Source organism: Mesoplodon densirostris, chromosome 2, assembly GCF_025265405.1.
Source record: "Mesoplodon densirostris isolate mMesDen1 chromosome 2, mMesDen1 primary haplotype, whole genome shotgun sequence".
NCBI classification, from domain to species: domain Eukaryota; kingdom Metazoa; phylum Chordata; class Mammalia; order Artiodactyla; family Ziphiidae; genus Mesoplodon; species Mesoplodon densirostris.
The window spans coordinates 57,179,972-57,192,162 of record NC_082662.1 but is presented as its reverse complement, the minus strand read 5'-3'; the positions used below and the strand labels follow the sequence as shown (position 1 = coordinate 57,192,162).

The 12,191-nt window shown below is 41.8% G+C and overlaps 1 protein-coding gene across 2 annotated transcripts in view; it reads right to left on the bottom strand.

Moving 5' to 3' along the window:
* Positions 1-613: 613 nt before the first annotated feature.
* The window catches only part of CACHD1 (cache domain containing 1), a 218,978-nt gene continuing 207,400 nt past the window's right edge, over positions 614-12,191 (bottom strand). For both annotated transcript variants that reach the window (XM_060089904.1, XM_060089905.1), the window contains exon 27: positions 614-1,851. In XM_060089904.1, the coding sequence (XP_059945887.1) occupies positions 1,613-1,851 (239 nt within the window). In that variant the 3' untranslated portion in view covers positions 614-1,612. The remainder of the gene's footprint in view (positions 1,852-12,191) is intronic.

Sequence of the window (12,191 nt, the reverse complement as noted above, 5' to 3'; positions counted from 1 at the left end):
CCTATCATTAAAACATTATTCAGTGAATTTTTTCCAACTACATATAAACGGAGATTTACCACACACACGGTGCAAGAATGTCTTTATAACATATTTGGATCACAAAATGTGAATCTAAAATACATCACTGTAATTAGAACACTACTATAAAATTACAATGCCCCATGTTATATTAGCCAGATTTGATTACCCTCTGTATACATCACAAAGCAGTTTGGTGGGTATCTTCTTGGATGACTGGCAGCAGCTTTTAACTATGATTTCAAAAGAAATCTTTATTTAGGAATCAAAATTTTGAATTTGAAAAACTTCTTCCTTTATGCGTTCAATATTCTCAGTATCAAAATGGGACATTAAAAAATTTATAGTCTCTAAAACAAGGAGAGGGCCTCCCTGGTGGCGCAGTGGTTGAGAGTCCGCCTGCCGATGCAGGGGATACGGGTTCGTGCCCCGGTCTGGGAGGATCCCATATGCCGCGGAGCGGCTGGGCCCGTGAGCCATGGCTGCTGGGCCTGCGTGTCCGGAGCCTGTGCTCCGCAACGGGAGAGGCCACAACAGTGAGAGGCCCGCATACCGCAAAAAAAAAAAAAAAAAAAAAAAAAAAAACAAGGAGAATAAATCCAACCCTCCTTTAGCTGAAAGGCTGGGGGTGTAATATTAGGTTTCGTAGAAACCTAAGGAAAGCATTGTATGGGAAATGGAAATTAGTTAAAAAGAAACATAACATTTCTTTAAAAGCTTCCTGGATTCCTCTGCCCCCACACCACCTCTGTCACCACCTCTGTCAAACACAGAAAAGAATACTGCATTGCAAATCAAGATCTATTTCCATGAAATGATGTTCTAAAGAAAATGTATGTAAACAAGTCAGAGAGAAGATTTCTTCATTTCCCCATTTTTGTGGAGTGAGGCAGTGGGATGGTATCAGTTAAATAAGATCTAGAACTCCTTAATCAAAGAACCACTTCATTATACACAAAACAGCTAGGGATAATTGGTGAAAATTTCTTATGTGTTTCCTTTTCTTTCCCCCAAAGTTTGAGAATGTTTGAAAGTTCAATAAATAGTAGAAAAATAATCCTTTACTTAGAAATTTTGAGATGCATCATTTAGAGCTTAACACGAGTTCCATACAGCAACTGTGGTATCTAGGTACCGCTAAGAAACCAGGTGCAATCTTCAAAGCACACATTTCTCTCTGCATGTGCCACGTTCCCAGTCTCCGCTAGAACATATTTTTCTCTCTTCCAGTTAAGGAGAGCCGAATGTTTCGGGCTCCTCGGAACATTCCCCTGGCTCAGCTTAACCAAGGCTCCCAATGTTTCATTTGTAGGTTCCATCTCTGTTTAGAGGTTTGCTTCTGTTCATTCCGTTGGTATTATGGCAGGTTCATTAATCAGACTTACTTCCCCTCCATTTCACCACCAGCCTCGCATCTTCACAAATGTGATTTTGTCGTTGTTTCTCTTGTTTTGAAATATGTTAACAGGCAGGAAAACGAGTTAAACGACTCTAGACAAAGCACAGACACAAGTGGATTTGAGGCTGGCTCTTTCTCCCTCCAGAACATTCCATATCTCCCAGATCTCATCTTCTGATGGAGGTGAGGAGGTTAGCATTCCGCGTCGACAGTGTGTACGGTCACGGCCGCCTGCAGGTGGTGGCTGTGATGCAGTGTGGGGTGGTGAAGGCGGTAGTGGTGGAACTTGTGACTTAGGAGGGCAGCAGTCTGAGGTGGGGTGTCCAACTCCAAGTCTTCATCGTGGTTTCCCACGTCCACCCCAGCCGACAAGGGGTCGTTGGTGCACGGAGGGTTTTCGCTGTCTTCCTGTGGGCTCATGGTGCTGTAACCTAGAAGATGAACACAACAAACAGGCAGCTGAGAGCTTCCAGATGCAGGGAGGAGACGTCACTGCAGATTTCTGGGGCACTGGGAGGCGCTCCTACCTTTGTGTTACATAAGTGTCAACGTTTGCAGACTGTCAGCAGACCTCGAAGTGACTTATTTTTAAAGAGATCTTTTGTTAGCTCTTGCCTTAAAGCAATTACACAATAAATACATAATCATTTTAGACAATACGAACAAGAACCCTTTCCCCAAATGCCCAAACCAACAAAACCAAACCAAAAATCACCCCAATCCTTTCTGATCCATAGACCCCACAACTGACATTTGGGGAAATATCCTCCTACACTTTTCCCTGAGATAAGATTAAGGCTATTTTTTATTTTTGAGGGGCAAAAACAAACAGCTTCAAGACAAAGATCCTAACAGGACTCAGGTCAGTTGGGGGCTGGTGGGGGAAGCTGAGCTTCAAAATGCCTGAATGTGAGGCCACAGTAAGAACAAAAACAGCTACTACCATGGCAGCCCTGGTGTCATGTAATTCCTACACACCAACAAGGCACATATTTTAATGTCCATTTTACAGGTGAGGGAAATGATGATCAGAGAGGTTAATGAACTTGCCTGAGTTCCAGTCCCTAACAAAACACTAACTCTGCATACATTCATAGCAACTAGCAAAAGAATCAGCTATTCTCTGTGTAAGCTGGTTCACTGTATTTAAACATTAATTTCTTTTGGTATTCTAAGTAATACATGTTTCAGAAGAAAATGCCCTTGCTGATCAAAGGATTTCATTCCAAGAACCTTGGCATGTTTTTAAATATTGCAAAAAAAAAAAATCCCCTTTAAGAATTTTGAGAAGTGACAGCTCATTAATATTTCCACTGCATCTACAGTTAGCATCAATCAGCACTCACCCGTGGGTAGCGCTAGTCACATCCATGGCTGCAAAACTGACGTGCTTGCATACTAACCAAGCAGGAATAGTTTGTGGTTGAAAATGTTATGCTTCGTGCCAAAATGAGAAAGGCAATTCTCAGTCCTCAATGAAATGTTGTTCAAACAACATAATTCTTTCAGTCCCACTCAACAAATATTTATCAGGCAACTACTATGTATAAGACACTGTGTTGAGCACTGCAGGAGACCCGGAGACGAAAACCTGATCCCTGCACAAGGAGCTGATACACTAGTGCTTGAGAAATAAAACAAGTACAAGCATAGCTCAGTTCAATTATTCATTTATTGAAGACCATCAGGAGGCTGAAAGGAGAGACTATGAAACACGAATAAGAGATGTCCCTTTTCCTTAAGGATTTCACCACTGAGTAAGAGACACATATTTACAAAATTAGGCTTATTCTAGTGCAGATAATGGTAAGTGCTATAATGGAGGTTTAATTGAAATCCAGCAGAGGCCTTAACTAATTCTGGCTGGAGGACTGGGAAAGCATCACAGGAGAACTCATACTTTAGTTGGGCTTAAATGGATGAGTAGGAGTTTGGTGAAGTGGCTAGGAGTAAAGGAACAGACGAGTATGGCCAAGAGGTGTAGAAACACAAGGCTATTCTTACACCACATGGCCAGGATGAGTGCTAGCAGGTAGATGGAGGAGAGACTTTAACTTACAAAGTTTTGAGCAGACCAGAAAAATAGCACGATCATTTCTGTATTTTACAAAGAGAGTTCTGGAGTGCCTCCCATCAGGAAATTTACATAAGCCTCTTAGATAGCCTCATCCACCAGAGGGCAGACAGCAGAAGCAAGAAAAACTACAATTCTGCAGCCTGTGGAACAAAAACCACATTCACAGAAAGATAGACAAGATGAAAAGGTAGAGGGCTATGTACCAGTTGAAGGAACAAGATAAAACCTCAGAAAAACAACTAAAAGAAGTGGAGATAGGCAACCTTCCAGAAAAAGAATTCAGAATAATGATAGTGAAGATGATCCAGAACCTCAGAAAAAGAATGGAGGCAAAGATCGAGAAGATGCAAGAAATGTTTAACAAAGACCTAGAAGAATTAAGGAACAAACAAACAGAGATGAACAATACAACTGAAATGAAAACTACACTAGAAGGAATCAATAGCAGAATAACTGAGGCAGAAGAATGTATAAGTGACCTGGAAGACAGAATGGTGGAATTCACTGCTGCTGAACAGAATAAAGAAAAAAGAATGAAAAGAAATGACGACAGCCTAAGAGACCTCTGGGACAACATTAAACGCAACAACATTCGCATTATAGGGGTCCCAGAAGGAGAAGAGAGAAAGGACCAGAAAAAATATTTTAAGAGATTATAGTCAAAAACTTCCCTAACATGGGAAAGGAAATAGCCACCCAAGTCCAGGAAGCGCAGCAAGTCCCATACAGGATAAACCAAAGAAGAAACATGCTGAGACACATAGTAATCAAATTGGCAAAAATTAAAGACAAAGAAAAATTATTAAAAGCAGCAAGGGAAAAATGGCAAATAACATACAAGGGAACTCCCATAAGGTTAACAGCTGATTTCTCAGTAGAAACTCTACAAGCCAGAAGGGAGTGGCATGATATACTTAAAGTGATGAAAGGAAAGAACCTACAACCAAGATCACTCTACCTGGCAAGGATCTCATTCAGATTCGATGGAGAAATCAAAAGCTTTACAGACAAGCAAAAGCTAAGAGAATTCAGCACCACCAAACCAGCTCTACAACAAATGCTAAACGAACGCCTCTAAGTGGGAAACACAAGAGAAGAAAAGGACCTACAAAAACAAACCAAAACAATTAAGAAAATGGTCATAGGAACGTACGTATCGATGACTACCTTAAACATGAATGGATTAAATGCTCCAACCAAAAGACACAGGTTTGCTGAATGGATACAAAAACAAGACCCATATATATGCTGTCTACGAGAGACCCACTTCAGACCTAGGGACACATACACACTGAAAGTGAGGGGATGGAAAAAGATATTCCATGCAAATGGAAATGTGAAGAAAGTGGAGTAGCTATACTCATGTCAGATAAAATAGACTTTAAAATAGAGAATGTTATAAGAGACAAGGAAGGACGTTACATAATGATCAAGGGATCAATCCAAGAAGAAGATATAACAATTATAAATATATATGCACCCAGCATAGGAGCACCTCAATACATAAGGCAACTGCTTACAGCTATAAAAGAGAAAATCGACAGTAACACAATAATAGTGGGTGACTTTAACACCTCACTTACACCAATGGACAGATCATCCAAAATGAAAATAAATAAGGAAACAGAAGCTTTAAATGACACAATAGACCAGATAGATTTAATTGATATTTATAGAACATTCCATCCAAAAACAGCAGATTACACTTTCTTCTCAAGTGCGCACGGAACATTCTCCAGGATAGATCACATCTTGGGTCACAAATCAAGCCTCAGTAAATTTAAGAAAATTGAAACCATATCAAGCATCTTTTCTGACTACACTGTTATGAGATTAGAAATGAATTACAGGGAAAAAAATGTAAAAAACACAAACACATGAGGCTAAACAATATGTTACTAAATAACCAAGAGATCACTGAAGAAATCAAAGAGGAAATAAAAAAATACCTAGAGACAAATGACAATGAAAACACGATGATCCAAAACCTATGGGATGCAGCAAAAGCAGTTCTAAGAGGGAACTTTATAGCTATACAAGCCTACCTGAAGAAACAAGAAAAATCTCACGAAAACAATCTAAACTTACACCTAAAGGAACTAGAGAAAGAAAAACAAACAAACCCAAAGACAGCAGAAGGAAAGAAATCATAAAGATCAGAGCAGAAATAAATGAAATAGAAACAAAGAAAACAATAGCAAAGATCAATAAAACTAAAAGCTGGTTCTTTGAGAAGGTAAACAAAATTGATAAACCATTAGCCAGACTCATCAAGAAAAAGAGGGAGAGGAGGGGCTTCCCTGGTGGCGCAGTGGTTGAGAGTCCGCCTGCCAATGCAGGGGACATGCGTTCGTGCCCCGGTCCGGGAGGATCCCACAGGCCACGGAGCGGCTGGGCCCGTGAGCCATGGCCGCTGAGCCTGCACGTCTGGAGCCTGTGCTCCGCAACGGGAGAGGCCACAGCAGTGAGAGGCCCACGTACCGCAAAAAAAAAAAAAAAAAAATCCCAAGGAAACAAAAAAAAAAAAATAGAGGGAGAGGACGCAAATCAATAAAATTAGAAATGAAAAAGGAGAAGTTACAACAGACACCACAGAAATACAAAGCATCCTAAGAGACTACTACAAGCAACTCTATGCCAATAAAATGAACAACCTGGAAGAAACAGACAAATTCTTAGAAAGGTATAATCTTCCAAGATTGAACCAGGAAGAAATAGAAAATATGAACACACCAATCACAAGTAATGAAATTGAAACTGTGATTAAAAATCTTCCAACAAACAAAAGTCCAAGACCAGATGACTTCACAGGTGAATTCTACCAAACATTTAGAGAAGAGTTAACACCCATCCTTCTCAAACTCCTACAAAAAATTGCAGAGGAAGGAACACTCCCGAACTCATTCTATGAGGCCACCATCACACTGATACCAAAACAAGACAAAGATACTACAAAAAAAGAAAATTACAGACCAATATCACTGATGAATAGAGATGCAAAAATCCTCAACAGAATACTAGCAAACAGAATCCAACAACACATTAAAAGGATCATACACCATGATCAAGTGGGATTTATCCCAGGGATGCAAGGATTCTTGAGTACACGCAAATCAATCAATGTGATACACCATATTAACAAACTCAAGAATAAAAACCATATGGTCATCTCAATAGATGCAGGAAAAGCTTTTGACAAAATTCAACACCCATTTATGATAAAAACTCTCCAGAAAGTGGGCATAGAGGGAACCTACCTCAACATAATAAAGCCCATATACGACAAACCCACAGCAAACATCATTCTCAATGGTGAAAAACTGAAAGCATTTCCTCTAAGATCAGGAACAAGACAAGGATGTCCACTCTCACCACTATTATTCAACATAGTTTTGGAAGTCCTAGCCATGGCAATCAGAGAAGAAAAAGAAATAAAAGGAATACAAATTGGAAAAGAAGAAGTAAAACTGTCACTGTTTGCAGATGACATGATACTATACATAGAGAATCCTAAAAATGCCACCAGAAAACTACTAGAGCTAATCAATGAATTTGGTAAAGTTGAAGGATACAAAATTAATGCACAGAAATCTCTTGCATTCCTATACACTAATGATGAAAAATCTGAAAGAGAAATTAAGGAAACACTCCCATTTACCACTGCAACAAAAAGAATAAAATACCTAGGAATAAACCTAGGTTTATAAACCTAGGGAGACAAAAGACCTGTATGCAGAAAACTATAAGACACCGTTGAAAGAAATTAAAGATGATACCAACAGATGGAGAGATATTCCATGTTCTTGGATTGGAAGAATCAATATTGTGAAAATGACTATACTACTCAAAGCAATCTACAGATTCAATGCAATCTCTATGAAATTACCGATGGCACTTTTACAGAACTAGAACAAAAAATCGTAAAATCTGTATGGACACACAAAAGACCCTGAATAGCCAAAGCAGTCTTGAGGGAAAAAAACGGAGCTGGAGGAATCAGACTCCCTGACTTCAGACTATACTACAAAGCTACAGTAATCAAGACAGTATGGTACTGGCACAAAAACAGAAACACAGATCAATGGAACAAAATAGAAAACCTAGAGATAAACCCATGCACCTATGGTCAACTAATCTATGACAAAGGAGGCAAAGATATACAATGGAGAAAAGACAGTCTCTTCAATAAGTGGTGCTGGGAAAACTGGACAGCTACATGTAAAATAATGAAATTAGAACACTCCCTAACACCATACACAAAAATAAACTCATAATGGATTTGAGACCTAAATGTAAGACCAGACACTATAAAACTCTTAGAGGGGGCTTCCCTGGTGGCGCAGTGGTTGAGAGTCTGCCTGCCAGTGCAGGGGACACGGGTTCGAGGCTTGGTCTGGGAGGATCCCACGTGCCATGGAGCAACTAGGCCCGTGAGCCACAACTACTGAGCCTGCGCATCTGGAGCCTGCGCTCCGCAACAAGAGAGGCCACGATAGCGAGAGGCCCGCACACTGTGATGAAGAGTGCCCCTCACTTGCCACAACCAGAGAAAGCCCTCACACAGAAACGAAGACCCAACACAGCCAAAGTAAAAAAAAAAAAACTCTTAGAGGAAAACATAGGAAGAACACTCTTTGACATAAATCAGAGCAAGATCTTTTTTGATTCACCTCCTAGAGAAATGGAAATAAAAACAAAAATAAACAAATGGGACCTAATGAAACTTCAAAGCTTTTGCACAGCAAAGGAAACCATAAACAAGATGAAAAGACAACCCTCAGAATGGGAGAAAATATTTGCAAACGAATCAACGGACAAAGGATTAATCTCCAAACAGCTCATGCAGCTCAATATTAAAGAAACAAACAACGCAATCCAAAAATGGGCAGAAGACCTAAATAGACATTTCTCCAAAGAAGACATACAGATGGCCAAGAAGCACAGGAAAAGCTGCTCAACATCACTAATTATTAGAGAAATGAAAATCAAAACTACAATGAGGTATCACCTCACACCAGTTAGAATGGGCATCATCAGAAAATCTACAAACAACAAATGCTGGAGAGGGTGTGGAGAAAAGGGAACTCTCTTGCACTGTTGCTGGGAATGTAAATTGATACAGCCACTATGGAGAACAGTATGGAGGTTCCTTAAAAAACTAAAAATAGAATTACCATATGATCCAGCAATCCCACTACTGGGCATATGCCCAGAGAAAACCATAATTCAAAAAGACACATGCACCCCAATGTTCATTGCAGCACTGTTTGCAATAGCCAGGTCATGGAAGCAACCTAAATGCCCATCGACAGACGAATGCATAAAGAAATTGTGGTACATATATACAATGGAATATTACTCAGCCATAAAAAGGAACGAAATTGAGTCATTTGTTAAGACGTGGATGGATCTAGAGACTGTCATACAGAGTGAAGTAAGTCAGAAAGAGTAAAACAAATATCGTACATTAACGCATGTATGTGGAACCTAGAAAAATGGTACAGATGAGCTGGTTTTCAGGGCAGAAGTTGAGACACAGATGTAGAGAACAAATGTATGGACACCAAGGGGGGAAAGCGGCCAGGGGGTGGTAGTGGTGGTGTGATGAATTGGGCGATTGGGATTGACATGTATACACTGATGTGTATAAAATTGATGACTAATAAGAACCTGCTGTATATATATATATATATATAAAAGAGAGAGTTCTGGGACTTCCCTGGAGGCACAGTGGTTAAGAATCCGCCTGACAATGCAGGGAACATGGACTCGATCCCTGGTCTGGGAAGATCCCACATGTCGTGGAGCAACTGAGCCCGTGTGCCACAACTACTGAGCCTGCGCTCTAGAGCCAGCGAGCCACAAATATTGAAGCCCACGTGCCCAGAGCCCGTGCTCCGCAAGAAGAGAAGCCAGCGCAATGAGAAGCCCGTGCACCGCAAGGAACAGCAGCCCCCGCTTGCCGCAACTAGAGAAAGCCTGCGCGCAATGAAGACCCAACGCAGCCAAAAATAAATAAATAAATTTATATATATACAAAAAAGAGAGAGTTCTGGTGGCAGTTTGGAGGCTGAATAAAAAGGAGAGAGAGGGAGGCAGTTAGGAGGTTATTGCAACAGCCCAGCTGAGAGTTGTTGAATTAAAGCTATGGGATTGGACAGACAGCTCTGGGGGGTGGAAACAGTAGTAGTTCATCAGCAATTTGATGTGGGGGGCTGGGAGGTGAGGGGTGGTTAAAGAGGACTGCAACTTACAGTCAGGATGGTGAGAGGGTGACTCCGAGATCCTGAGTCTCCGGGAAGGTAACGAATTTTGTTTTTGCACATCTTGATTTTGAGAGTTTGTGAATAACATATGTAGAGATACCCAGCCAGAAAAACAGGCACGTTGGCCATAAATCAGGACAGAAGAAGGAGAGTTCGTTGTTGTGTGTCCAGCATTACTGAATGCCCTCTTGGTGCCAGATGCCAGGCTAGGGGCTCAACAGAAAAAGGGGTAAGGTGAGGCCCCAGCTTCTGAGAAGCCCATAGTCAAGAAGGGGAAACACAGGTGCGAAACCAGAGGCATTACAAAGGAATACCAAAGCTGATGAACTTGGCTTAGGATCCTGGAGGAAGTGACCCATGAGGTGGCCCTCACGGGAGAGAGGGGTTCACTAGGTAAAGGAAGGGGTGGAAGGTACTTCAGGCAGGGAGATGAGCATATTCAAAGACCAGAAGACTGAAAGGCTCCATCGATTTGAGGAATGGGGAAAAGCTTCACGTGTAGGAGAAAAGAGCAAGAGATGAGGCTGGACAGGCGGGCTGAGACCAGACCAGCAAGGCTGGTCCAAGGGCAGGGGGAAGGTAGATGGCAATAACATAACGTGTGCTTTAAGATGAGCCCTTGTAGCAATGAGGAGGCTGGCCACAAGGAAGGAGGGATCTGAGGCTCGGAGGACAGGGGACTGAGCATCGGCCCAAGAAGACGGCAAGGCCGTGAAGTGGGACATTAGCCGTGTTTAAGTGGAGCGAGCAGCTGTTCAAGTTCAGGGAAGGGCTGGCTCTGGTGACCAAATGGACCTCCTGGTGAAGATGCCAAGAGGGTTAATATCCTTGAGGTTTCTAGGTTCAGATGCTGGAGGAACAGTGATGCCTTTACCCAAGATTAAGAGATCAGGAGCCAGAACAAGATTCTCAGCTTCAGTAGTGCTAAGTCTAGAATGTAATATAGGCTTTAAAACCTCAGTTACAAATGTTCTACACATAAGAGACTAAAGTACTAGAAAACACATTTTAGCAAAATCTCAGTGTCTGTGTTGATTATTTTTAGCCAACCTTTAGTGCTAGGCTGCCTTCATCTTGCCTCCTGGATGCCTTCCTGACTCTGCTCATTTACAAGCACCCATCGGAACTGACAGCTGATTTTCACGTTCGTGGTGTAAAATTCATAGTGGTCCTTCTGCCTGCCTCACCCTCCCACCTTCCCTTATCTTGCTGTTGTGCTTCATGTTATGTTTGAAGGTCTTTTCTGGGAAACCTTCCCAACCAACATCCACCCCACCCAGTCATACCAACCTATAGGGGTTCTGGTGTCTCTTCTGTGAGTTTAAACGGTATTCTGTGCACATCCCTATCTTAGATTTTACCATATTACAAAAAAATATAGGGCTGTCTTCTCCATTAGCAAACTATTTCTTAAAGTACGAGGATTTACGCCTTACGCAAAGCATGTGCTTAAAAAAAAATCACATAATTTTTTCAGCAATCTGTGGTTCTGTCTGGTGTGACATTTTACCAGTCTCATCTAATAATGAAGACATTCTAGGATTCACTGGGCCCTGCCTGGAGCTCTGACTTAGAGTCCAGGGGTGCTCTGAACCTGGCTGGTCACAGGCCCAGGTGGGTGGTGACCTTGCAGCCATTCCCAAGGTAACTCGGGGGCAGCCCCGTTTCTCCTGGTGCTTTCTGATGAGAATCCCAGCAGGGACCCCTCCGAAGGGAACCCCTCTGGGGCAATTCTGTTTTATTTCCTCAGTGGGACACTATCGCTCAACCCCTCTGTAACTTACTCAGGCTTCCTCTTATCTCAGTAATTCATGGAAATCTGGAGGGAGGGAGTAGCATGTTTCAGAGAAGCAGGAGAAAGCCAAACACGTGCTCTCACTTAGCAAATTAAATGAGTGTTTACTCAGCGCCAGGCAATTCTGTGGAGTGCTGGGCACAGTGATGCATAAGACAGACGCGGTCTCTGACTCATGCAGGAAGCAGCACCATTTAAGACACAGAGGACATTTACAAATACTTTCAAAGAAAGACTTCTTTACTATCCAAAGGTGCATGCAGAGAAATTCCTGCAAAGCCAATTTCAAGGAGAAACAGGCTTCAGGAAGGAGGCCTGGCATCCATAAGGAATAGAAGAGTCAAATTAGGCTTTTGCTCTTTGGCGTTCTGCTAATGTATTTATCTGACGGTTCTTAAGAAAACCCTCTTGATGGCAAGGGCTGTTAGGTCCCTCTGGGGACTCACTCACCCCTTTGTGGTCATCACCCCTTTGTGGTCACAGCGAGTAACTGCAGGAGAATATCTCTGCACTTCTAAAAATGGTTTCGTGGTGCACTACGTAGTTTTTGACCAGATTTTCAAGGTTCAGCATTTGCGTTTTAAGTCTTTTGGAATTTACTTCGCTAGGGGAAAAATTCCCTTTTACAAAGAA